General features: G+C 46.5%; 1 protein-coding gene across 1 annotated transcript in view; it reads right to left on the bottom strand.

Moving 5' to 3' along the window:
* Positions 1-27,468, bottom strand: part of dnai1.2 (dynein, axonemal, intermediate chain 1, paralog 2) — a 464,908-nt gene that overhangs the window by 235,748 nt on the left and 201,692 nt on the right. The window contains exons 11-12 of the mRNA XM_085974010.1: positions 17,107-17,224; positions 10,031-10,074 (exon numbers count right to left, since the gene is read on the bottom strand). Of these exons, the coding sequence (XP_085830136.1) occupies positions 10,031-10,074; positions 17,107-17,224 (162 nt within the window). The remainder of the gene's footprint in view (positions 1-10,030; positions 10,075-17,106; positions 17,225-27,468) is intronic.

Raw genomic sequence — 27,468 nt, 5'->3', positions numbered from 1 at the left:
CATCGTCAGGTGTATCAGATCGTGGTGTGGAGTTGACGTTTTCCAGTGACTCTAGAATCTGGTCAGCATGGCGTCTTACAATGCTCTCCCCAACGTCCACGGTATACATTAGAGGTCCTTGCCGTGTACAGATCGTTCCTGGCTGCCATTTCTCTGTGCGGTAGTCCCGGGCCAAAACTGGTTGACCTATCTTAAAACTCCTGGTCGGCCTTTCATTCATATTCTGAAACTGCCTGTTCTCCACATCTCTTCTGACGTTTGGCTTAACCAAATCCAAGCGGCATCTTAGTCTTCAATTGAAGAACATCATGGCTGGAGTTTGGTTGGTAACCGCATGTGTCGCATTCCAGTATGCAAACAAGAAGTTATCCACCTTGTGTTGTAGGAGTATATCTTCATTACACATTGCCTTGATAGTCTTCTTGAATGTTTGAACAAACCTCTTGGTCAATCCATTAGTGGCTGGATGATATGGAGCGGATGTGTAATGCTTAACACCATTGTTCTTTAAGAACCTCCGGAACTCTTCAGACACAAACTGTGGTCCATTGTCAGAGCAAATCTGTTCAGGCAGCCCATTCCTGGCGAATATGGTTCGTAAGACTGTGATAGTTTTTTCTGTGGTGGTTGAGGACATTTTTATTACCTCTGGCCACTTTGAATGTGCATCCACCGCAATTAAAAACATCGAGTTCATAAAGGGACCAGCAAAATCAATGTGCACCCTTTGCCATGGAGATGAGGGCCACTCCCATGGATGTAGAGGGGCTTGTGGTGGGGCGTTTTGGACCTTCTGGCATCCTGTACAGCTCTTGGTCATCTCTTCGATTTCTCTATCGATTCCTGGCCACCACACAAACGCTCTGGCTAAGTTCTTCATTTTTACCCCTCCCAGATGACCCTCATGAAGCTCATTGAGCACTCTATCCTTCAATTTGTGTGGAATTACTACTCTGGATCCATACATCAAGGTTCCTCTGCACACTGACAGCTGTTCTCTTCTCGGCGAGAATGCTGGCAGCAGTGGTTCGCCATGTGCTGGCCATCCCTTCACCGTTAAATCATAGACCCAGGAGAGTGTCGGGTCATTTCGTGTTTCCTTTTCTATGTTTGCATTCGTCACAGGGAGACATTCGACTATAGTCGAGTGGAATAACTCCACTGGATCCACTGCCAGTTCTTCTTCCACCGTCGGCAACGGTAGGCGCGACAATCCTTCAGCATTCCCATGCTGTTTAGTTCCTTTGTACTCGATGTCATATTGGTGAGCCCCTAGGAAAAGGGACCGCCTCTGTAGCCGTTGTGCCGTCATTATCGGTACGCCCTTCTGAGGGTTGAAAATGGAGACGAGAGGTTGATGATCAGTTAGGAGAGTAAATTTCTGACCGTGCAGGTAGTGATTGAACTTCTGCACCCCCCACACCAGGCTGAGGGCCTCTCTGTCAATCTGGGCGTAGTTACGCTCGGCTGAAGTTAACGAGTGTGACGCAAAAGCTATCGGCCTCTCTGAACCATCAAGGAATTTATGTGACAGTTCCGCCCCAATGCCATAGGGAGACGCATCACACGCCAGTCTTATCAGTAGTGATGGGTTGTAGTGAGCCAATACTTCTCTTGAAGTGATTAGGTCCTTACTCTTCTGAAAGGCCCGCTTGCATTCATCGCTCCATTTCCATGCTACTCCCGTTCGTAGTAGGGCGTTCAGTGGATGCAGAATTGTGGACAAATTTGGCAAAAACTGATGGTAGTAATTCACCAATCCGAGGAATGACCTCAGTTGCGACACATTTTCAGGCGCTGGAGCCTTAACTACCGCTTCAATTTTGTCAGGGGACTTATGCAACACCTCTTCATCAATCACGTGGCCACAATACGATATCTGTTTCTTAAAAAACTCGCACTTGGGGTGATTGGCTCGTAGCCCATGTTCACGTAGTCTAGTGAGCACCTGCTCTAGGTTGGCAAGGTGTTCACTGTCATCTTCACCTGTCACTAGGATGTCGTCCAAGTAACACTGAGTCCCCGGAATCCCTTGCAGGACTTGTTCCATCGCTCTTTGCCATATCGCCAGAGCTGATGCTACTCCGAATACCAGTCAATTATACTGGTAAAGACCTTTGTGAGTGTTTATCGTGAGATACTTCCTAGAGGATTCTTCAACCTCCATCTGCAAATATGCTTGTGCTAGGTCAATTTTTGTAAAACGCTTCCCTCCAGATAGTGAGGCGAAGATATCTTCTATCCTTGGAAGAGGATATTGTACTGTGTGAAGGACTGGGTTCACTGTCACCTTGAAGTCCCCACAGATGCGAACCTTCCTTGGCTCCTCAGACTTATTGCTTAACGTTTTTTTCATGACAGGAACGAGGGGTGTCGCCCACTCGCTCCAGTCTACCTTAGATAACACGCCTGCATTCTCCAGATTCTCCAGCTCTGCCTCGATGGCTGGGCGAATTGCATATGGTACCGGTCTTGCTTTGAAAAACTTGGGAATTGCATTCTCCTCTATTTTTATCGAGGCGGTTACGCTTTTAAGAGTGCCCAGTTCTTGTTGAAATACCTCTTTGGTGTCAGCTAAGATTGTTGACAATCGTCCAGGAGTGACGTCGTCATCCTTTTTACCAGCCACCGTCAGTGCCTGAATGGAGTGCCAGTCTAAACTTATCTTTCTGATCCATTCACGTCCCAATAACGGTGGTCCACCATCTTGCAGAATGTAGAGATACAATTTCCTTATTTTCTTGCCGTTGTATTCAACAGGCACCCTTATTTTTGCTCTGGGGTATACTTTTTGCCCCGTATATGTCCTCAAGACAATGGATGTCTCTCTCAAGGGTATGTGTGAGAATAGCCGCTCGTAGTCTCGTCGATTCATGACGGTTAGAGCTGATCCTGTATCCAATTCCACTTTGACTTGGGACCCTGCTATCGTGAGGGTGACCCAAATGGTTCGGTGATCCTCTTTTGTGATTATGTTGTGAAGTTTGAGACAGCTTAGTCTCTTGTTCCCGGATTCACTATCACTCATCTGGTCTTCGGAACTACTGTCCGTCATCTTTTGTACTTTCCTGTACGGTTCCTTAGTAGCCTTTTTGTTGTTGTTGGTCTTCTTCCCAGACCTGCAAACTCGTGCAATGTGTCCCATCTTTCCGCATTGCCTGCATATTTTGTCCTTGGACCAGCAGTCCTTCTGGTCATGGTTTGTTCTGCTGCAGCGATAACATTTTGCAAATCCCCGTGTCATTTCGTGGGTGCCGTATTCCTGTGGCTTTTGTTGTATTTCCGCAGCTCCCCTTGCTGCTGCTTCGTACGATACTGCCACGCTGAAAGCCTTATCTAGCGTCAGCTCATTCTCTGAGAGTAACCTCTCCTGGGTTCCTTCACTCAGGAGTCCACAGACAAATTTGTCCCGTAAGGTATCTGCCAGTCCTGCTCCGAACTGGCAGTGCTTTGATAGCTTGCGTAGTTCCATAAGGTAATCAGCATTGCTCTCATTTTTATGCTGATTTCTCCTGTGGAATTTAAATCTTTCTGCTATCAGCAGCGGTGTAGGATTTAGGTGTTCCTGTAGGATAGCAACAATTTCGTTAAAACTCTTCGCCTTCGGTTTGGCTGGAGTAATCAGGTCCCGCAATAGGCCGTACGTTCTTGCGCCCATTAAATTTAGCAATACCGATGCCTTTTTCTCATCGGCTATTTCGTTTGCCTCGCAATATACCTCGACTCTTTCCACATCCGTGGTCCAGTCTTCTATTGCATTATCGAAGGCAGTGATATCGCCAGTCTTTGGCATCTTGAAAATCTAAGATGGCGCCTCCTGCACTTTTCCTTCTTCCCCGCCGAGTTAAGATGGCGCCTCCCGCGCTTTCCCGCCGCTGCTGCCAACGCTGTTGCTGGCGATTATATCTATTTTACTATCCTGTAATGGCGACGCCCTATGGTCTTCGCGCCTCCCCGATCGCTGCTGCCAACGCCGCTCTCCGCGGTATTTTTATTTTGCTATCGTGCTTCAATGTTTGCTCCGTTAATTGAAGAACCGTTCCCGTCGTGGAGCGGACCCTCTGGGACACTTCCCTCCCTCTTCTTAGGTCCGAACGCTGCCCGGCTTCGAAGCACCGGCCGCGCCCTGAGTGCTCCACCCTCTCTCTCTCTCTTTGCTTCCCGACTCGCTGCCCGGCCCCGTTGCAGAGCCACTCGATCGAGCTCTAGCCCGCCGCAGCCCAGGAAGGATCAGTGCACTACCTGCCACCAGCCCGATTAGCTGGGAAACCACAGACTGGAGAAGCAAGCCTGGCTCTCGACAGTCTCTCCTACAATTTTTCAATTCGATGATTTGGAGGGCGGTTGCCCACGGTCGACGCCCGTTTCTCAAGTTTCTTTGGATTATTTTTTTTTTCTTTCTTCTGGCTCCGACCTTCAATAACGTCGTCTGAGGTGCTGCCGAGTTGCAGGTAAGTTTGTTTCTTATTCGTCGCCAGTATTATGTCCGTGTATAATTGAGACACGGACTGCAGGAGTTGATTATAACAAGTCTTTACTGAATGGAGACAACCTGGAAACTGAAACTACAGAAGCCTGCTAGGGCCTTTTATACAGGGGTGGTCACTGCCGGTACTGCAGTCTGAGACCAGTTATTCCCTTAAAGGTACATACACAACAATAGACATACTGGTGAAATGGGCAGACACATTGCAGATAAAATCTAACACAGAGAAGTGTGAAATAATACATTTTGGTAGGAAGAATGATGAGGGGCAATATAAACTAAATGGTACAATTTTAAAGGGGGTGCAGGAACAGAGAGACCTGAGGGTGTATGCACACAAATCTTTGAAGGTGGCAGGACAAGTTGAGAAGGTTGTTAGAAAGCATACAGGATCCCTGACTTCATAAGTAGAGGCAAAGGGCTGGATTTTGTCATCGGGGTCGGGCTGGGGGTGTGTCAGGTGGTCATCGTGTCCGGACCCCACCTCCGATGTGAGGCGGGACACATGAGCGATTTTGCCCTAATTGGGCACTTGATTTCCAGCGTGTGGGAGCCCCTGGCCCAATGAGTATTTTGATGCTGGAACTCGCATCCGATGACATCATCTATGCAGCTGCATTTAAGGCCTGCAAGCAGCCTTGGTTCTTTTTCAGCTTTTCAACTTTAGCATAATACTTCTGAGGGATTCGTGCAAAAACCATGTCCGGCACCAGACTAAAGTGTGCACCCCGATTCGATGAGAACTCCCTCCAAGCTCTGGTGGAGGGAGTAAGAGCAAATAAGGAAGTGCTGTTTCCTTCTTCAGGGAGGAAAAAGCCTCCACAATAGACCAAAGCTGTGTGGCTGCAAGTGGCACAGGAGGTGAATGCCATTTCATAGAACCTGGCTGCAGTACAGAATGAGGTTTCATGACTTTCTCCGCACAGGAAAAATGAGCATTCCATCCCCATGACACTCAATCTGATCCCCATCGCCTCTCATCACCAGCACTCTGCTGTGTCAACCTCCTCCTCCACATCCCACTTGACCCTTACAACCCTGCACCCTTAACCATTCCCTCTCTCTGTATGTTTACATTCATTTAACTATTCGACTATGCAGCCCTCACACTCCCTATCACTGTGATGCAATGAGAACAACTTACAACACACAGGGAGGGCCTTTGGTCTTGGCACCTCACTCCATCTTTGTGTCCTTCTAAGCATCTATGCTATAGATTCTCTACACTCACTCCTTCATTCTCACTCAACCTCCACTTGTGTCCCTCATTGCAGGAAAAGAGAGCCCACAAAAAGAGGGAGAGGGCCACCCTCAATAGCCCAGCTCACCACTGCAGAGGAGGTGGCCCTGGAGATCGTGGGAGTGGAGGAGGATGCACAAGTGGGGGACAGACAGACGGGCGCATCAGAACAAGCTGGTGACAGAATAGATTTTCATCTCTCTTATTGACATTGTATGAGTGACTGATATAGATTCTGATGCTCTAACAGATTGACTTATGATCATCTGCACAATTCAATGTGCATGTAATGTTTATCTCACATGTAACTCTTTCCTTTAGTCCCCCACAGGACCATCGACAGCCCCCCTCCCCACTGTCCAGGAGGAACAGCCTGAGCCCCCAGACTCCTCAGAGGAAGCTGCAACCTGAGGGCGCAGCGTCAGCAGAATTAAGCGCACCCAGTACCAGCGCAGACACACACCTCGGTGGGAGCTTCGGGACATAGAGTAGAGTTGTCACCTGGTGTATCACAGCTCACAAGTGAGCATCAGCAGATGGTGGAGACAGGGACAGCAGTGGAGAGTCCTCGGCGGAGGGCGCAGAACTCTCCCAGCTCGGCTCAGCTGCATGTCGACCCTGTGCCTCCGGGTCCATCCAGAAGGAGAGCGGTGTTGGAACACCAGGAACAGGTGCAGGAGTCTCTGGCAGGTTTTGTCTCCAGGGTCGCTGCGAGTGTGGAGCAAATGGAGGAGTCCATCGCTAACATGAGCAGGGCCTTTGTGGAGGTGTTGGTGCATGTATGCATCACCACGGAAAGGATTGCAACCTCCATGGAAAGGATGGCTACCTCCGTGGTAAGGCTGGCTACCGTAGAGGAGAGGATGGCTACGGTAGAGGAGAGGATGGCTACGGCCATGGAGGAGCTTAGTCGCCAGTGTCTTGAAAACATGGTCATTGTTCAGAATAGACTGACATCTCTTGAGGAACGATGGTCAGCTATTGAGCAGAGAAACCAGACCTTCATGGAAGTCCTCTGGAGTGGGACTTCCAGTGCAGAAACGGGTCCTCATGGGCCCACTGAACTGCAGCAAGGTGCTTGCTAGCCACTTGCTAGCTCTGAAGTGGGCCTGACCCATGAGAGGGATGTTGGTGGCAGAGAACAAGGAAGTGGGGGCTCCTCTCCAAGCACCCACCAGACCATGCCACTGCAGAGCCCTCGGTCAGAGCCCCACCAGAGTCCTCACCCAACTGAGATCGGCGTCTCACCCCCTGCACAGCCGCAGGAGCAGCAGACTGTTACCGAGCCCTCACGGGCTCGCAACCCCAAAGGTGTCGAGGCAGGTGCAGCAAGAAAGTGAATAAGGGGCCTCCACGTCTGCTGAAGCCACAGTGGAAGCACCACGTAGGTGCACGCGTAAGAAGAAGATAAAGCACAAGTAGTCACAAGGGTAGTCACTTGGGTGTTCTGTTGTGCTTATTTTTGGAAAGCCATCTGTGACTTTGTGATAAAAAAAACTTGATGGCAAACTGTTGAAGTTGTGGCCTGTGTCATTTTGCAAATGGGACTTCCACATTGAGTGCTTAGGGTGACTTGCAATTGTCAGTATGGTGGTCAGAGTGATGGGAATCCACAGGTTCTTGGCCATTGTCAATGCTTTGGTAAGAAGGTGCGAGGCAACAGTGTTTGATTGGGCAGGCTAAGCAAATCTGGCTAAGATGAGTGTGTCCCTTCCATCCCGGGCAGCAATGTGCTCGCGTGCTGCTGGCGCTGGTTGATGCGCCTCCGCAAGCTGTTCGTTGTCACTCTCCTCCTCCTCCTCATCTGAGGAGGCTATGCAATGAGCCACTTGTACCTCAGGCAGCTGCAAGCCACGATGCTGTGCCATGTTGTGAAGTGCACAGCAGACCACAACGATTCTGGGTGCAGGGCTCCCCCTGATCCATCAAGGCATCTGAATCGTATCTTCAGCAAGCCGATAGTTTGCTCTATTATGGATCTGGTGGAAATGTGGCTGGAGCTGTAGCGCTCCTCAGCTTTGTTGGATGGGCTCCTCAATGACGTCATTAGCGACGTCTTCAGGGGATAGTCCTTGTCTCCAAGTAGCCATCTGAAAAGTTGGTCTGGTGGACTGAAGAGCGGAGGCATACTAGATTGCCGCAGGATGAAGGAGTCATGGCAACTGCAAGGGTACTTGGCGCAAACTTGCAAAATTTCCTTCTTGTGGTCACACATCAGCTGCACGTTGAGGGAGTGGAAGCCCTTGCGGTTGACAAAAATACTTAGATTGTGATGGGGTGCCTTAAGGGCCACATGTATGCAGTCAATGACGCCCTGCACCCTTGGAAAGCCTGCCAGGTTAGCAAATCCAACTGCACGCGCAGTTACACTTGCTTGATCCTTGGAGAAGTTGATGTAATTGTGCGCAATGGCAAAGAGAGCATCTGCTACCTGCATGATGCAAGTGTGTGCGGCCGCCAGGGAGATGCCGCTGATGTCTGCTGTTGATCCCTGGAATGAGCCTGAAGCAAAAAAGTTGAGTGCAGTGGTGACTTTGACGGCCACCGGTAAGGGGTGTCCACCCGCTCCTCTGGGCTCCAGGTCTTGCTGCAACATTGCGCAGATGTCACCCACTACCTCTCGCGAAAGACTGAGCCTCCTTTGGCAATGCTGCTCAGTCATGTCATCCTCTGTCTGTAGACCCTGTTTTGGGGTATCTCCTGCGGCAACGTGCTTCCATGCGCTGGCACCTTCTGGCCTGTGCAGCCTCAGGTGGGTGAGCAGCAGCTTGGAGCTCCTGTTCTTGCTCCTGCTGTTGGTGCTGCTGTTGCTCCGAGTGCTGCTGTTGCTCCGAGTGCTGCTGCTGCCGCGGCCGGTCTTCGTCTGAATCTGATGTCCAGGAGGAAGGGAAATAAATGGTTCCCATGCTTCTGGTTTATACCTCAGTTGAGGAAGCGCTCAGTCAAGGTGGGGAGAGGGGATTCCCAGGAGGTCACACTGGAGATGGGTCTCAGACTCCAAACTTCCACAACAATGAGTAGGCCGCTAAAAGTTCCCCCAGACCTGAGACAACAAAGTTCTGCCACCTGCAAATGATCATTGCTGAAAACTCCTTTATAATGGTGGAGCTGCAGCTGTTAGTAAGCCATCCACTTGTGAGGCCGCCAGGATTAACTGGCATGTTCCAAAGGAGATATGCAGCACGGGGGAAATGTGTTAAGTTCACAAAGGCTTCTCAAAATGGGATTATAGAGGCACTTAACTGGAGGCGGGATGGAAACGGGGTCTGAAACCCCGATTTTGGGAAAATTGCTCGGAGGCGGGCTGGAGGCGGGATCGGATCCGCCCGCCATTTTTGCAATTTTAACACCTCACACGCCTCCAAACCCGCCTCCTCGGGCCTGGCAAAATTGAGCCCATAGAGTACAAAAGCAAGGAAGTTATGTTAAACCTTTATAAAACACTGGTTAGGCCCCAGCTGAAGTATTGTCTCCATTTCTGGATACCACACTCTAGGAAGGATATCAAGGCATTAGAGAGGGTACAGAAGAGATTTACTAGAATGGTACCAGGGATGAGGGGCTTCTGTTACGTGGAGAGACTGGAAAAGCTGGGGTTGTTCTCCTTAGAGCAGAGAAGGTTAAGAAAAGATTTGATAGAGTTGTTCAAAATCATGAAGGGTTTTGATTGTTTAAGGAGAAACTGTTACCAGTGAAAGAAGAGTTGGTAACCAGAGGACAGATTTAAGGTAATAGGTAAAAGAACCAGGGGCGAAATGAGGAAAAAAAAATATGTAGTAAGTTGTTATGAGGGTGGTGGAAGCAAATTCAATAACAACCTTCAAAGGGAAATTTGATAAATAATTGAAGGGGAAAAATTTGCAGGGCTATAGGCAAAGAGTAGGGGTGTGGTAATAATTGGATAGCTCAGTATAGGTATGATGGGCCGAATGGCCTCCTTCTGTGTTATATCATTCTATGATTCTATGATTTACTTGTCAATACATTTCAGTTAAAATTTAGGAAAACTGGCATTATTAAATTAACCTTGTACTGTGGACACATCTCCATTATTGACTAAACTGAGCTCATTGTCACTTCCAATCCTGGCTAGGTTGAAATAATTAGTCTCCTTTCTCTTGTCTGCATTGGACTCCAAATCATAGAGTTAAAGCAGAGTGAATGTTTAGAATAGTAGCAAATATCTTCATTAAAACTCCTTGTAAGTGGTTTTAAAACTTATATGTAATATGTGTATAACATGTGCATAAACACAAATTAAGCTAACTGCCATGCAGTAAAAGTCATTTTAAATTCCAACTTACAGGAGCCATGTCCAACTGCAAAAAGGTCATGGTATCTGGGATTCCTGAAAATTACAAACAGAATATACAAATTACTTATTATTATCTTACTTTCTTTCTCCTCTTGTTATGCCCTGATGCTAAATAGCTATTCCAGTCGAAGAGATGAGCAAGAGACAATCTGGCCTCTGCAAATGCTGTTCCTAGCCAAATTCTTGGCAGTTCACAGAGCACCCAGATGACTGCCCCAACTGTTTTCCCTTTCTTCCTGTGGGAGATTATCTGTTCTATGCTTCCCAATGGCATGGTGGTTTTTAATTGGAAATTTAATTGTATGAATGTGAACTTGCATCACAACACTGTGTAGTACAGTATAGCACATTAGAACTCAAGACAAGCATTGCATCATCTGTCCCCAGCAGTACATACTATTAACATTATGCAGTCTGGAATTTTAATAGTGCCAATGGGCATTGATCACTAATCACTAATCGATCGGTTTAGCAAAGTAGCTAAAATGATTAAAGGGCACACATTGAAATGACATTATTCAAAGGCTCATACAGGATAAGCACTAATTTTTTTTTTTTTAAAGCTGCAAGAACATTAATATAACAGCCTGATATCTAATGCTCAGATTCTTCATTTTTGCAGGAAAGTATTTTTGGGCACATTTACAACACAGCAATGCTGTTTCTTCACTTCCACGATTGGCACTGTTCTATCATCTTACTCACCAATAACCTGCTCATCAATGCACAGTTTAGTTTCTGCCAGCACCACTTGGCTCCAGACCCCAATATAGCCTTGGTCCAAACAAAGAGCTGAATTCTAGAGGTGAGGCGAGAGTGACTGCCCCTGACATCAAGGCAGCATTTGACCGAGTGTGGCTTCAAGGAGTCCTAGTAAAACTCAAGTCAATGGGAATCGGGGGGAAAACTCTCCACTGACTGGAGTCATACCTAGCACAAAGGAAGATGGTTGTGCTTGTTGGAGGCCCAGGACATTGCTGCAGGAGTTCCTCAGGGCAGTGTCCTAGGCCCAACCGTCTTCAGCTACTTCATCAATGACCTTCCCTCCATCATAAGGTCATATGTTTGTTGATGAATGCAGTGTTCAGTTCCATTCGCAGCTCCTCAGATAATGAAGCAGTCTGTGCCCGCATGCAGCAAGACCTGGACAACATTCAGGCTTGGGCTAATAAGTGGCAAGTAACATTTGCGCCATACAAGGCCAGGCAATGACCATCTCCAACAAGAGAGAGTCTAGCCACCTCCCCATGACATTCAATGGGATTATCATCACTGAATCCCCCACCATCAACATTCTGGGTGTCACCATTCACCAGAAATGTAACTGGGCCAGACTCATAAATACTGTGGCTACAAGAACAGGTCAGAGGCTGGGTATTCTGCGGTGAGTAACTTGGCGAGTGACTCAACTTCTGACTCCCCAAAGCCTTTCCACCATCTACAAAGCAGGAGTGTGATGGATTACTCTCGACTTGCCTGGATGAGTGCAGTTCCAACAACACTCAAGAAGCTCGACGAAGCAGCCCGCTTAATTGGCACCCCATCTACTACCTTAAACATTCACTCCCTCCACCACCGATGCACTGTGGCTGTACTGTGTATCATCTAAAAGATGCACTGCAGCAGCTTGCCAAGGCTTCTTTGACAGCACCTCCCAAACTCATGACCACTGCCACCTAGGAGGAGAAGGGCAGTAGGTGCATGGGAACATGACCACCTGCAACTTCCCTTCCAAGTCACACACCATCCTGACTTGGAAATATATCGCTGTTCCTTCATCGTCGCTGGGTCAAAATCCTGGAACTTCCTCCTTAACAGCACTGTGGGAGTACCTTCACCTCACGGACTGCAGCAGTTCAAGAAACATAAAAGATAGGAGCAGGAGTAGGCCATTCGGCCCCTCAAGCCTGCTCCGCCATTCAATGGGATCATGGCTGATCATCCAAACTCAGTACCCTGTCCCTGCCTTCTCCCCATATCCCTTGATCCCTTTAGCCTTAAGAAATATATCTAACTCCTTCTTGAATATATTGAATGAATTGGCCTCAACTGCCTTCTGTGGTAGAGAATTCCACAGGTTCACCACTCTCTAGGTGAAGAAATTCCTCCTCATCTCTGTCCTAAATGGCTTACCCCATATCTTTTGACTGTGACCCCTGGTTCTGGACTCCCTCGCCATCGGGAACATCCTTCCTGCATCTAGTCTGTCTAGTCCTGTTAGAATTTTATAAGTTTCAATGAGATCCCCTCTCATTTTTCTGAACTCCAGCGAGTATAAGCCCAATCGACCCAATCTCTCCTCATACGTCATTCCTGCCATCCCAGGTATCAGTCTGGTGAATCTTCGCTGCACTCCCTCCATGGCAAGAACATCCTTCCTCAGATAAGGTGACCAAAACTGCACACAATACTCAAGGTGTGGTCTCACCAAGGCCCGGTACAACTGCAGCAAGACATCCTTGTTCCTGTACTCAAGCCCTCTCGCTACGATGGCCAACATACCATTTGCCTTCTTAACCACCTGCTGCACCTGCATGCTTACCTTCAGCGACTGGTGCACAAGGACACCCAGGTCTCGTTGCACTTCCCCTTCTCCCAATCTATAATAATCTGCCTTCCTGTTTTTGCCACCAAAGTGGATAACCTTGCATTTATCCACATTATACTGCATCTGCCATGCATCTGCCCAATCACCCAACCTGTCCAAATCATACTGAAGTTTCTCGGCATCCTCCTCACAGCACACACGCCCACCCAGCTTTGTGTCGTCTGCAAACTTGGAGATATTACATCTAGTTCCCTCGTCTAGATCATTCAAGAAGGCGGCTCATCACCTTCGCAAGGGATGGGCAATAAATGCTTGCCTTGCCAACGACGCGAACATCCGATGAATGAATAATAAAAAAAATCAACCAACATTTAGTCAGTGGATGTGAAGCAATGTTTATTTTCAGCAGTGTCAGCTTGGCTCTATGACAGCACTCTGGCCTGAGTCAGCAGGTTGTGGGTTCAAACCCAACTCCATGACTTGGATGCATAATCTAAGCTGGCACTCCAGTGTCAAACTGAAGGAGTGATGTATTGTTGGAAGCGATATCCATCAGATGAGTTGTTAAACTGAGATCCCATTTGCCTGTTTCTGTGGTTTAGGTGGATGTTTGAAATCTCATGGCACTATTTCAATTAGACCAACGCATTCTCCTGATGTCCTGGCCAAATTCATCCTTCAACCAACATTATGAAAAACAGGCTGACAGGTCTTTCATCTCATTGCTGTTTGTCGGAACTGGTTGCACTCAAAAACTCCATTAAAGTCAATGGAGCGTAAAATCGGGCACGGTGTAAAACACTCATCCGACCCAAAACCGCCCACTACCACCACGAGGTGAAAACTGCGGCTAAAATGGCAGGTGCATTCAAATACCTAGAATCAGTGACTACACTGTATGCGAAGTATGTTGGTCTGTTTCTCAAAGAAGTGATAAGGTGCTATATAAATGCACATTTTATTTGTAATGTCCCATTTTAAGTCTCTGCTGAGAACTGAAGAACCTCACCTGAATGATGTAAACACTTTCATGCAACAGAGCCTCCTAGAGAATCTAATTGGTGACTTTCAGGACAGAACTCAGTTAATTGTGTTACGGATTTAGAAGAACATTTTTTTCTTGATTAGAAATGATATGCTTACTTTGGTTGGATTATATATATATATTTTTTAAATCTATAATTGTGTTAACTTGCCAAACGATATTTCATATAGTTGTACGAGGCCCCTTGGGTCGGAGCGATCATAATATGGACAAATTCTTCATTAAGATGGAGAATGAAGTAGTAGACTCAGAGACTAGGGTCCTCAATTTAAATAAAGGAAACTACGATGGTCTGAGGAGTGAGTTGGGTAGGATTGATTGGGGAATGGCACTCAAAGGGTTGACGGTGGATAGGCAATGGCAAACATTCAAAGTCCGAATGGATGAGCTACAGAATTTGTTCATCCCAGTTTGGCATAAAAATAAAACAAAAAAGGTGACTCAACCGTGGCTAAAAAGGGAAATTAGGGATAGCATAAGATCCAAGGAGACGACATATAAATTGGCCAGAAAAAGCAATAATCCTGAGGATTGGGAGCAGTTTAGGATTCAACAAAGGAGGACAAAGGGATTAATTAAGAAAGGGAAAATAGAATATGAGAGTAAGCTTTCAGGGAACATAAAAACTGACTGTAAAAGCTTTTGTAGATATGTGAAGAGAAAAAGATTGGTGAAGTCAAGTGTAGGTCCCTTGCAGTCAGAATCAGGGGAATTTATAATGGGAAACAAAGAAATGGCAGACCAACTAAATTCATACTTTGGTTCTGTCTTCACAAAGGAGGACACAAATAACCTCCCAGAGATGCCGGGGAACATAGGGCCTGATGAAAGGGTGGAACTGAAAGAAATCAGTATTTGTAGGGAAATGGTGTTAGGAAAATTGATGGGACTGAAGGCCGATAAATCCCCAGGGCCTGATAATCTACATCCCAGGGTACTTAAGGAAGTGGCCCTAGAAATAGTAGATGCATTGCTGGTCATCTTCCAGAACTCGATAGACTCTGGAACAGTACCCATGGATTGGAGGGTAGCTAATGTTACCCCACTATTCAAAAAAGGTGGTAGAGAAAAAGCGGGGAATTATAGACCGGTAAGCCTGACATCGGTAGTGGGGAAAATGCTAGAGTCTATTATAAAAGATGTAATAGCAGAGCACTTGGAAAGCAGTGACAGGATCGGACAAAGTCAACATGGATTTACAAAAGGTAAATCATGCTTGACTAATCTACTGGAATTTTTTGAGGATGTAACTGGTAAAATAGATAAGGGAGAACCAGTGGATGTGGTGTATTTGGACTTTCAGAAAGCTTTCGATAAGGTCCCACATAAGAGATTAGCGTGCAAAATTAAAGCACATGGGATTGGGGGCAAGGTATTGACTTGGATAGAGAACTGGTTGGCGGACAGAAAGCAAAGAGTTGGAATAAACGGGTCGTTTTCCGAGTGGCAGGCAGTGACTAGTGGGGTACCGCAAGGATCGGTCCTAGGACCCCAGCTGTTCACAATATATATTAATGATCTGGACGAGTGAATTGGATGTAATATCTCCAAATTTGCAGACGACACAAAGCTGGGTGGGAGGGTAAGCTGTGAGGAGGATGTCGTGAAGCTCCAGTACGATTTGGACAGGTTGGGTGATTGGGCAGAAAAATGGTAAATGCACTATAATGTGGATAAATGTGAGGTTATCCACTTTGGTGGCAAACACAGGAAGGCAGATTATTATTTGAATGGCAATAGATTGGGAGAAGGGGAAGTGCAAAGAGACCTGGGTGCTCTTGTGCACCAGTCGCTGAAGGTAAGCATGCAGGTGCAGCAGGCAGTTAAGAAGGCAAATGGTATGTTGGCCTTCGTAGCAAGAGGGTTCGAATACAGGAACAAGGATGTCTTGCTACAGTTGTACAGGGCCTTGGTGAGACCGCACCTTGAGTACTGTGTGCAGTTTTGGTCGCCTTACCTGAGGAAGGACGTTCTTGCCATGGAAGGAGTGCAGCGAAGATTCACCAGGCTGATACCTGGGATGGCAGGAATGACGTATGAGGAGAGATTGTGTCGATTGAGCTTATACGCACTGGAGTTTAGAAGATTGAGAGGGGATCTCATCGAAACCTATAAAATTCTGTCAGGCCTGGACAGACTAGATGCAGGAAGGATGTTTCTGATGGCCGGGGACTCCAGAACCAGGGGTCATAGTCTAAGGATAAGGGGTAAGCCATTTAGGACTGAAATGAGGAGGAATTTCTTCACCCAGAGAGTGGTGAACCTGTGGAATTCTCTGCCACAGAGGGCCGTGGAGGCCAGTTCATTAAATATATTCAAGAAAGAGTTGGATATATTTCTTAAGGCTAAAGGGATCAAGGGATATGGGGAGAAGGCAGGGACAGGGTACTGAACTTGGATGATCAGCCATGATCTCATTGAATGGCGGAGCAGGCTCGAAGGGCCGAATGGCCTACTCCTGCTCCTATCTTCTATGTAACACTCTATGTAGACATATAGTTGAACAGTTGGCACCATGACCCCGGTTTTATCTGATGTCTAATGGTCAGATCCTTCATTTTTGCAGTATAGTATTTTTGGGCACATTTATAACACAGATTGAACAGCATCCACTTAGCAGTGCTATTCCTTCACCTCCACCACCGACAGCGGAATTGGTTCATGCGAGGGACCTAGGCGAGTAACAAGCTTGCATGTGGAGGTCGGGAGACACTTTAACTCCTGGGCCTCATTTTAATATTCAGGCACTGACTCTCACCGAACCTGGCAGAAATCACTGCCTGGCCGGTGGGTGGGAACAGCAATTTGGGCGGCAGACGGCTGCTGCTGGGAACCTGTGGGGCTGGTCCACGACAATCAGGTAAGTGGATCGGGATGGGAGTGGGAACTCTGGATGTAATCACAATTGCTCAAGGTTTGTGAATTGTACATTTTGCAGTTCTCATTGTAGGCATCGGTGGAACTTTTTAAAACTGGCTGGAACATTGCCAATGGAAGAAGAATATTGTGTCACCTAATTGTGTAATAGTGTCAACTTGACTCAGTTGGCATACTGTCAGTTTGGATCAGCTGATAGCATTCTTCCTTCTGAATTAGAAGACTGTGGGTTCAAGTCCCATTCTTGAATTTGAATTTTCCATGTACTAATCTAGGCTGATGGTACAGGCCATACTGAATCACTAAGGTATTGTTGGAGGTGTCATCTTTAGGACAAGATGTGAAAACAAAATGAATTCTGCCTGTTCTACTGGTTCAGGTGGATGTTAGAGATCCAGTGGCACTATTTAAAGAAGAGCATAGAGTTTACCTGGTGGACTGGCCATGAGGAATTGACTAGTCATTTACCTCATTAAGGTTTGTAGGATCTTGGTGTGACAAAAAAATGTTTCTAACAGAAGTTTAATGCAATTTTTTTTTTCTTTCACTGCTGCTTATTGAATTTATATCCTGTTTTACATTTCGTAATACTCACCAGCACATGCCAGTAACTGACAATTTCTTAGCTTTCTCATAAAAGTACTTCCACAGAGGTAGAACAGTGCCTTCCTGATCCCTGAATTCATCAGAAGGATCTTCAAAATACTTAAAGTCTACAGAGATAAAAACAAAATTGAACACTGAATTCATTAATACTATATTTAAATATCATAGCAAAGATAATAACTTGTCTTAAAAAAAGTTCAGAATTATTATTTATTAGTAGATGGAAAATTCAAGTTTGGGCAACTGAAATAGAACAGATAAGAACTGAGGCCTGAAAATATTCCCTTGATTTTGATTTCATTAGTAAAGATATGCATATCTTGATCAGTTTTTGGATAGCTTATGGTGGGAATGAAATGTACAAGAGGATGAATTGGAGCAATTAGAAAAGTTAACTATAGATACAGAAGTAGTACTAAAAAATTGGTCGAACTCAAAGTGGAAAAATCATTGGGCACTGATAGCATGCATGCTAGAATGCTGAAGGAATTCAGAGAGAAAATAGCAAAGGCTCTGACCACAATCATCATTCAAATATATTAAGGCATGGAAGTTGTGCCAGAGGACTGGAGTTACCAAGGTAACACCTCTGTTCAAAAAGGAAGAAAGGGATCAACCAGGTTAACAGTTGACCTAACATCGATCGTGGCTAAGCTTCTAGAACTGCCAACAACAATGTAGAAAATCATTCCAAAATATTTAATAGAAGTGTAAGGGAAACAAATAGACACTGACCTAAAGAAGGAGATATTAGAAGGGATGAACTTTTTATATAAAGGAATTACATTAACTGTCCACCGGTCCTCTTGCACTATTCCCTTTTCTAATGAATTTTTATATATGTAATAGTGCCTCTGCTATCTCTTCCCTAACTTCTTTTAATATGCGCAGATGTAATCTATCCGGACAAGGGGTTTTAGCCTCTCTAAGTTTGATTAGTTTATCAATTACCTCCCCCCTTTCTCTCTTAAATGTCCTTAAATCTTTTTTGTTCTATTCTTCTAACATCATGTCTACCATGTTAGTCTCCCTGGTAAATACCAAGACAAAGTAATTATTTAATATTTCTGCCATTTCGCTGTCATTACCTGTGAGTTTATCATTAGTGGCCCTATCTCTATTCTGATTTTTATATAATATCTCCTTATTTGGCTTGTATTTTTAATTACACCTTTATGAAGCACCTTGGGATGTTTTTCTGCAGTTAGATTATTGTGTCCAGTTTTGGGTGCCTTACTTTAGGAAGGCTATCAAGGCCATGGAGAAGGTGCCGACTGGGTTCATTAAGATGATAACAAGGAATGAGAGGCTTTAGTTATGAGGATACAATACAGAAACTGAGGCACTTTTCGTTAGAAAAAAGGTTAAGAGGCGATCTGCTCAAAGTGTTCAAAATTATAACAGGTTTTGATAAAAGTAAATCAGGAAAACCTATTCCAATTGGTTGGTGAGTTGGTAAATAGAGGGCAAAAATTTAAGATCATCACCAAAAGAATGAAGGGAGAGGTTAGAAAAAATATTTCTGCACAGAGTGGCCAGGACCTGGAATGCTCTACAGTGGTCTGACCTTGTATCCATCATTCACTGGGGAGCTCTCACTTTTAGCAGTGCCTGTTGTTGAGGTCTTCCACTATTCAAACAATTCTGTTCCAAGGTGGGTGTTAATGGAGTTCAGGAAAATCAACACAGAACATTCTAATTTTAGTTCTCAGAAGCTTTTGGTGGGTAAATGTTGTGCTAACCAGATAAAAGATGTCAGTACTGGACAGTGGGATACCTTTTCTAGTTTTGACACTTGGTGCCAATATAAAATAAGCATTCCTAGATCAGGTATGGTACATCCATCCTCATGATCTCTCTGAATGAGATCTGTCATAGCAGACCAAAGGGGACATTCATTCCATCAGCTTGAGCTGGATTCAAGCCCTGGCCCCGCTATGCTACCCAGCCCCACCCCTAAAGTTTTTTAGTTACAATTTCAGTTTTTCAATCCACCTAAAATAATTCCAGCTCAATTATTGTAAATAATCAACTACCATTGTGCACATTAGATTCAGGTAAGACATGGAAAAACTCATTAGATTTAAGCCATATGGTTTTAAAACAAGCATGGCTTCTGGTGTCCTGGACAATAACTTTTCTTCAGTTGAAAATACAATAGTTGCACAAAATATTTTACACTTCATGTTTTACGCAACATCATAAACTATTGTATTTCAGTAAGAAAGTCATTGAAGGTAGGTTTTAAAGTAGTAGGACTTCAAAAAATAGATCAGATCTGAGGAGCTCATGAATATTGAAATGGTCTATGCAAAATGTAGGTGAATTTGATCTCTTGATGGCAAATACACGAACATGCAAATAATTAGTATAGGAGAAAGGAACAAAAGAGTGTGAGAAATAGAAGATATAATGTACTGACCGTGATAGAGACTTGCAATTTATTGTGGCTGAAAAACAATGTAGCTGTAGCAGGGAATCTAACGGCATCTGTCATTAGTTAGACTTGCCCTTGCATGCTTAGGTTTTTAAATGTTTTGCGTGGCAAGTTGCTGAAAATGCGAGCTGATAACATTGCAGCGAATGAAACAGGACACCTGGGACCTGAGTGAACAGGGAAAGCAACTGTGTATCTCCTTAACCAATCAGATTGAGGGATTGAGAAATAAACAGTACAAGGACTGAAAAAGAAGTGTAAATTAGAATGGGTATATTCAATGTCAAATCAGGTACAGAAAGAGAAATAAAGAGAAGGAAAGAAAGACTGGATTAACAGAGCGAGAAAAAGAGACAGAAAGGAAAAGTAAAAAAAATCTCCAACAACAATTAATATCTGAAAGAATTAGACTACACACTTATAATAGTTCATTTTCAGCACCAGCGAGGTGGATTGGCAATAATTGGTAAAATGCGTGGCTGAAAGAGTGATGTGGGAGGCAGGGGTTTCGCTTCATGGGCCACTGGCACCAGTACTGGGGAAAGATAGAGCTGTTCCATTGGGACGGGCTCCACTTAAACCCGGCTGGAACCAGTGACTTGGCGAATTGAATAACCAGCGTTTTAAACTAATGATGAAGGGGGGAAGGGGGGTGGGAGGATTCAGGAAAGAGTAAATTTAAAAGCAGCAAGGGAAATGTCAAGGCTCTAGAGCAGAGCAGAGATTTGGGTAAAAATTAGCAGAGTGGATCAGGAAGGGACAGAGAGAGTAATAAAGGTAATAGGGCATCAGTGACTAAGGGGACATCAGGGAAAAATATAAAGAAGTCAAAGCTAAAGGCACTATATCTGAATGTGTGAAGCATTCACAACAAAATAGATGAATTAATAGCACAGATAGAAATGAATAGGTTTGATCTACTAGCCATTACAGAGATGTGGTTGCAAAGTGACCAGAGTTGGGAACTAAATATTCCAGGATACTTAACTTTTAGAAGAGATAAGCAAAATGGAAAAAGAGGAGGGGGGTAGCCCCGATAATAAAGGATGGGATAGAGACAGTAGAGAGAAAGGATCTTAGCTCGAAAAATCAAGAAGTAGAATCAGTTTGGGTGGAGCTAAGAAACAGCAAGGGGCAGAAAGCATTGATGGGACAAAAGCAAAATACTGTGGATGCTGGAAATCTGAAATGAAACAGAAAATGCTGGAAATACTCAGCAGGTCAGGCAGCATCTGTAGAGAGAGAAACAGAGTTAACGTTTCAGGTCGATGACCCTTCGTCAGAACTGGAAAAAGTTGGAGATGTAACAGATTTTTAAGCAAATGTAGGGGCAGGGAAAGGGGTGGGGGAGGGGGAGGGGGAGGAAAGAACAAAGGGGAATGTCTGTGATAGGATGGAAGGCAGCAGAGATTAAAAAACATTAAACATCGGTGGGAGTTATTTATAGGCCCCCAAACAGTAGTTGTAATGTAGAGAACAGTATAAATCAGGAAATTAGAGGTGCATGTAACAAGGGTATACATGAATCATGGGGGACTTTAATCTACATATAGGCTGGGTAAAACAAATTTGCAGTAATAGTGTGGAGGACGAGTTCATGGAATGTATACAAGATAGTTTTCTAGATCAGTATGTTGAGAAACCAACTACGGAACAGGCTATTTTAGACTTCGTATTGTGCAATGAGAAAGGGTTAATTAGCCTTGTATAAAAGGGGCCTTTAGGGAAGAGTGACCATAACATGATAGAATTTTATATTGAGAATGAAAGTGATTTAGTTAAGGTTGAAACTAGGGACTTAAATCTAAACAAAGTAAACTACGTAGGTATGAGGGGCGAGTTAGCGAAGGTAGATCAGGAAACTACATTAAAAGGTATGACAGTGGACAAGCAATTAATACATAATTTACAACAAATATACATTCCTTTAAAGCACAAAAATCCCACAGGAAAAGTGGTCCTACCGTGGCTAACAAGAGAAGTTAAAGTATTAGATCAAAGAAGAGGCTTATAGGCCCAGAAATTCGGGTTGGGGGCTTCCCGCGGGTGCAAGCCCCCGACCTGCACTTACCTTGCGCGCCGGCCGTTGAGCTGTGGGCCCCCGTGGAATTCCGATCCGGGGCCTGGCCCAGCTGCCGGCGCGCAGTGCTTGCGTATCCTAGGGGCGCAGTTAGTTCGATGCGTCCCCTGGGATCACGTGGGCCATGGGCAGCCAATCGGAGCAGGGAATGCTCCATTCATAAGTCTGACAGGAAGTGCTGTCAAGACTTATAAATACTACGGCCCCAAAATAGCACTAAATCTTCAAATAAATTTTTAAAAAACATCACATTTTTTAAATAAACTATAAATTACATGAAATAACTATTTTAAACAATAATTTAAATTTTTGAAAAAAATAATTTTATTTTCTAACGGGGCTAAAAATCAACTTACCTTACTTTAAAGTATTTAAAAATAATAAACCTGTGGAAAAAAGTTTTAATTTTAATTAATTCACCACTTACCTTGTAAAAAGCAGGCCTTACACCTGCTTTTTATATTTCTAAATTCTGCAGGCTTACCCTCCTGGGAAAACCTGTAAAAAAAAACGAAGTTCGATGCGCACGCGCAGCCTCCCCTGCGCACGCGTTCGACCTCTGAACCTCTTCGTTCAGAGGAACGGAAGTGCCGGTTTCCCGCGCATGCGCAGTGCATACAGGAAACCGGCACTTCCATCGGGCCTATGGGTGAGTATCCTGTGCGTACTCACCCGTGGAGACCCGAATTTCTGGGCCATTATGTTGCCAAAAAGAGTAGTAAGCCTGAGGATTGGGAGCATTTTAGAATTTAGCAATGGAGGACCAATAAATTGATAAGGAAAGAGAAAAAAGAATATGAGAGTAAATTAGCAAGAGATATAAAAACAGATTGTAAATGTTTCCATAGGTATGTAAATAGGAAGAGATTAGTGAAAGTAAACATTGGCCCATTAGAGGCAGAGACAGGAGAAATTATAATGGACAATAAGGAAATGGCAGAGAAATTAAACAAATACTTTGGGCTCAATTTTAACTCAGCCATTAGGCGGGCTTTGAGGCGTATGGGGTGTTAAAATTGCAAAACCTGGGGGTCGGGAACCCCCCCGCCTGGTTCCCGACACCTAGCCATTTTAACCCAGGTGTGTCTGATGGTCCTGAATCAGTCCCGCCGTCTTTAGGGCCCTTAAACAGCACTCATTGGCCTTTATAATCCCATTTTAACAGGCCCTTGCCTGTTTAACCCTTTTCCCACGTAAAACACGCCTGGTGGGGGATCATGCCTGTGAAACCTGGCGTGAGCACTATTGGCTTGCTGACTATCAGCTGCAGGTCAACCATTAAAGAGGAGATTTGAGCAGTCATCATTTGCAGGTGGCAGGACTTTGTTATTTCAGGCCTGGGGCAACTTTTACCAGGCTTAACCACGCCTGTGGAAGGTTGGAGCCTCACACACTTCTCCAGTGTGACCTCCTGCAAAACCCCTCTCCCAGCCTCACTCAGCGCTTCCTCAACTGAGGCATCTATCAGAAGCATGGGAGGCCTTTTTTTCCTTCCCTTCTTGGCATTAGAGGACCTACAGCCCCATTCGCGAAATGACACACGCCATAACTGCAGAAGTTGCCATCAGAATTTTTATGCAAAACAAACAACTGATGGCATTTTTACAGAATACACAACATTTCATCGAAGTGACTACCCTTCTGACTATTGGTGCTTTATTTTCCTCTTACGCGTGCTCCGACGTAGTGGTTCCCCTGTGGCTTCAGCAGATGTGGAGGCCCCTTGCTCACTTTCCTGTCTCAACACCTTTGGCGGGCGTCCTCTGGGGTGGTGAGCCTGTGAGGGCTCGTCAGCAGTCTGCTGCTCCTGCGGCTGTGCAGGGGTTGAGACGTCTATCTCACTTGGGTGTGGACTCCGGCGGGGCTCTGACCGAGGGCTCTGCAGTGGCATGGAAGTGTGAGCGCTTGGAGAGGAACCCCCACTTCCTTGAGGTCTGACACCAACCTCCCTCTCATGGGTCAGGTCCCCCTCAGTGCCTGCAAGTGGCTTGCTGCACATCAGGGGGGCCATGGGGACCCGTATCTGCAATGGCAGTCCTATTCAGAAGGACTTCCATGAAGGTCTGGTTTCTCTGTTCAATAGATGCCCATCGCTCCTCAAGAGATGTCATTCTATTCTGAACACTCACCATGTTTTCCATACCCTGGCGACTAACGTCCTCCAAGGCCGTAGCCCTCCTCCTCTACCGTAGCCAGCCTTACCACGGAGGCAGCAATCATTTCCACGTAGGTAGCCATCCTTTCCGTGTTGATGCGTTCATGCGCCAATGACTCCACAAAGGCTCTGCTCATGTTCGCTATGGACTCCTTCATTCGCTCCACACTCGCAGCGACCCTAGAGACAAAACCTTCCAGAGACTCCTGCATCTGTGCCTGGAGTTCCATCACCTCTGATCTTACAGATGGACCCAGAGGCAGAGGGTCGACATGCAGCTAAGCCGAGCTGGCAGAGTCCTGCGCCCTCTGACGAGGACTCTCCACTGCTGTCCCTGTCTCCACAATCTGCTGATGCTCACTTGTGAGCTGTAATACACCAGGTGACAACTCTACTCTATGTCCCGAAGGTCCCACCGAGGTGTGAGTGTCTGCGCTGGTGCTGGGTGCGCTTATTTCTGCTGTCGCTGCGCCCTCAGAAGTTGCAGATTCTGGCGTCTCAGGCTTTTCCTACTGCACACTGGGGACGGGGGCTCTCGATAGTCCTGTGGGGGAGTCAAGGAAAAAGTTAGAGATGTGATGCCAAGGTTACATGCACATTGCATTTTGCAGATGATCATAAGTCCATATGATGTAGCTTCAGAATCATTATCAGCGACTCATGCAATGCCAATGAGAGAGATGGAAAACTATTCTGTCACCAGCTTGCGGGGATGCACCTGTCTCTCCTTCCCCAACTTCTGCATCTATGTCAGCCCCGACAATCTCCAGGACGCCTTCCTCCCAGGGGGTGAGTTGGGCTAATGAGGGTGGCCCTCCTCCTGTCCTGGCTCGCTCTCTCTTGTTGTGGGATCTCTTTTCCTGCAATGAGGGAGACAAGTGGAGGTTGAGTGAGAATGAAGGAGTGAGTGCAGAGATTGCATAGCATAGATACTTAGAAGGAGACAAAGATGGAGTGAGGTTGCAAGACCAAGGGCCCTCCCTGTGTGTTGTCAGTTGTGTTCAAAGCATCAGAGTGAGAGGGAGTGTGAGGGCTGCATGGTGGAATAGTTATGTGAATGTGAGCATAGAGAGAGAAGGAATGGATAAGGGTGCATGGATGTGAGTGTCAAGTGGGATGTGGAGGAAGAGATTGCTAAAGCTGAGTTCTGGTGAGGAAAGGCAATGGGGATCAGATTGAGGGTGATGGAAACTTGATACAGTACTTACTTTTCCAGTGCAATGAAGGTCATGGAATCTTTTCCTGCACTGCATCCAGGTGCGCCATGTGAGCCCCAAGGAGTTGACTTCCCCAGCCACCTGTAGCCACACAGCCTTGGTCTGACTGGGAGGCCTCTTCCTCCCTGAAGAAGGGAACAGGACCTCCCTGTGGGCCCTGGCACCATCCAGCAATGCCTGGAGTGAAGCCTCATCAAATCTGGGGGCAGCTCTTGCCCTCCCGCTGGCCGTTGCTCCTGCAGGCTCCTGTGCCATCTCAATGGTGAAGCTTGGAAGCCTGCAGAAGAAGCAAGGCTTGCTGTGGGCCCTAAAAGCAGCAGCAATGATGACGTCATATTCTGCGACTTTCTGACTAGAAATACTCAATTGCCAAGGCTTCCCACACGTTGGAAATCAATTGGCCAATTGAGTGAAAATTGCATCAATCTCACAGACCCATTTAGATTCATGTGGGAAACACCAAATTCGGGGAACCCGACAATTCCCCGCACCTGAGCTAAAATCGACCCCTTTGTATTTGTCTTCACGGTAGAAGACACAAAAAACATTCCGGAGGTAATGGGGAACCAAGGGTCTACAGAGAATGAGGAACTTAAAGAAATCTGTATAAGTAAAGATATAGGGGGAGAAATTTGGTATCGCCCCGTTTGGGGTGCAATTATCGGCCGTGCGCAAAGTTTAACGCCTGGTGCTAATTATCGCCTGCAGACTCGCCCCTGGACGTGATTGGAGCGCTAAATCAGGCGCTACACACCTCTCTTAAGGCGCTAACGCCGAGGAGCGAGGCACTAACTCAGAGCGCAGGCGAAGCTCAGGTGATGGCAGTTAACAATGGAACACAGACACACTGGCGCTGGCCAGTTCTTAAAGGGGAGGGCCGATCTTGCTCTCCAGCCACACCCTGCTCATGGCAGCCTTCAATCTCGGCCTGGACAGACCTGAACTTGAATTCTGCTGCAAAGAAGAATGGAGAGGCCCAGGGAACGAGTTCAGCGCTTCAGTGACCGGGCCTTGGTGACTGGTTGGCGCAGTGGAACGCCGAAGATCAGTACGCTACCCACAGAGTGGCAGGAGGCCATTGCCACGCGATTATAGAAGAGTGTGGAGGGAGGTGGCTCAGCACGTCTCCTCCAGGAGCATGGTGCCCAGGACCCACACCGAATGTCGGAAGAAGTTCAACGACCTTACTCGGGTGGTCAGGGTGAGTGGCTGCTTTTCAATAGCCCTACATCCCTCCATCTCAACCTCACTCTGTGCCCAGAGGGTTTAAAAACCCCAAATGCCCAACACTCATCCAAGACCTATGGCCATCTCATAAAACACACACGCACATTACACACCTTGCATACATTAAGGGCTATTCAACTATGGGAGGCACATCAGGCAAGCACATGGCTGCATACATTAAAGGCTATTCAACTATGGGAGGTACATCAGGCAAGCACATGGCTGCACATTTACTCAGACGCTGTCCTTTTTCTTGCAGGCCAAGCTATCTCACAACAGGCACCAGCAGCAACGGATGGGTGGAGGGCCGGCTGAGCTGCAGACCCTCAGCGATTTGGAGGCGTGCGTCCACAGCATCGTTGCCAGCCAGGTGGTAGGTGCCGTGGCCGCTGGAGAGGTCGACCCCCTTGGGGACAGCAATGGTAAGTTCATCAGCTTTCTCTCCTCTCTCATTCCACTTGCCCCTCACAACACTGGCCTTTTACACTTTCAATCCAACTTACTAAATATCTCCAGTCCTTGCTCCCTTACTGCCCCACTGTCCTGATGCTAAAGCCACTCTTGTACCTCCTTGCTTTCAGATAGTGAACCACCAGCTGAGCAGCCTGTCCCTCAACCAAGCAGTGAGAACGATGGCCCAGGCGAGGAGGAAGAGAAAGCCGGAGCCTCAGCGCCTGCGTCTCCCGAGGGAGCCCATGGCCACATTGGGACATCTCAGGATGACAGCCTTCCCTGGAGGGGAGCAGGGGGGAAGGGTCTGATGAGGACGAAGCTCCGGGACCCAGCGGGCTGCAGCAACGCCATGAGGGTAGGGAAGCTCAGGGGCCATCTCCCTGGAGGGAGAGTAGGCAAGCGCGTTCTGCTGCACTGGACGCAGAGGAGGAGCGCCTCTTTGCTGAAATGAATACCCAGGCCTTGAACATGCACACTTAGCTCATGGATGCAATGGGAAGGGTGCCCGAAAGCATTGATGGACTGGCAAGGAGTGTGGAGCACTCCGCTGCAGCACAGGCCGACGCAACGCAACAGCTTAGTGCTGCAATTCAGTCACTGGCCGCTGCAATCCAATCTCAGACTGCTCTCATGCAGTCGCAGATTGATGTAACGCCAGCACGGACTGCTGCCATCATCGCTGGTTCGGCCACATTGCCCCGGGGCTCTCACGGTGCCGCAGCAGGCCAGCAATCTGTACTCGAGCAGATTGCTCCAGATGCTGAGTTGCTGCCCCGTGGGAG

This window comes from Somniosus microcephalus, chromosome 2 (genome assembly GCF_052327205.1).
Source record: "Somniosus microcephalus isolate GS21.2 chromosome 2, FLI_Smic_1.0, whole genome shotgun sequence".
Lineage (NCBI taxonomy): Eukaryota > Metazoa > Chordata > Chondrichthyes > Squaliformes > Somniosidae > Somniosus > Somniosus microcephalus.
The sequence above is the reverse complement of the archived record's forward strand: the minus strand, read 5'-3'. Positions and strand labels throughout refer to the sequence as shown.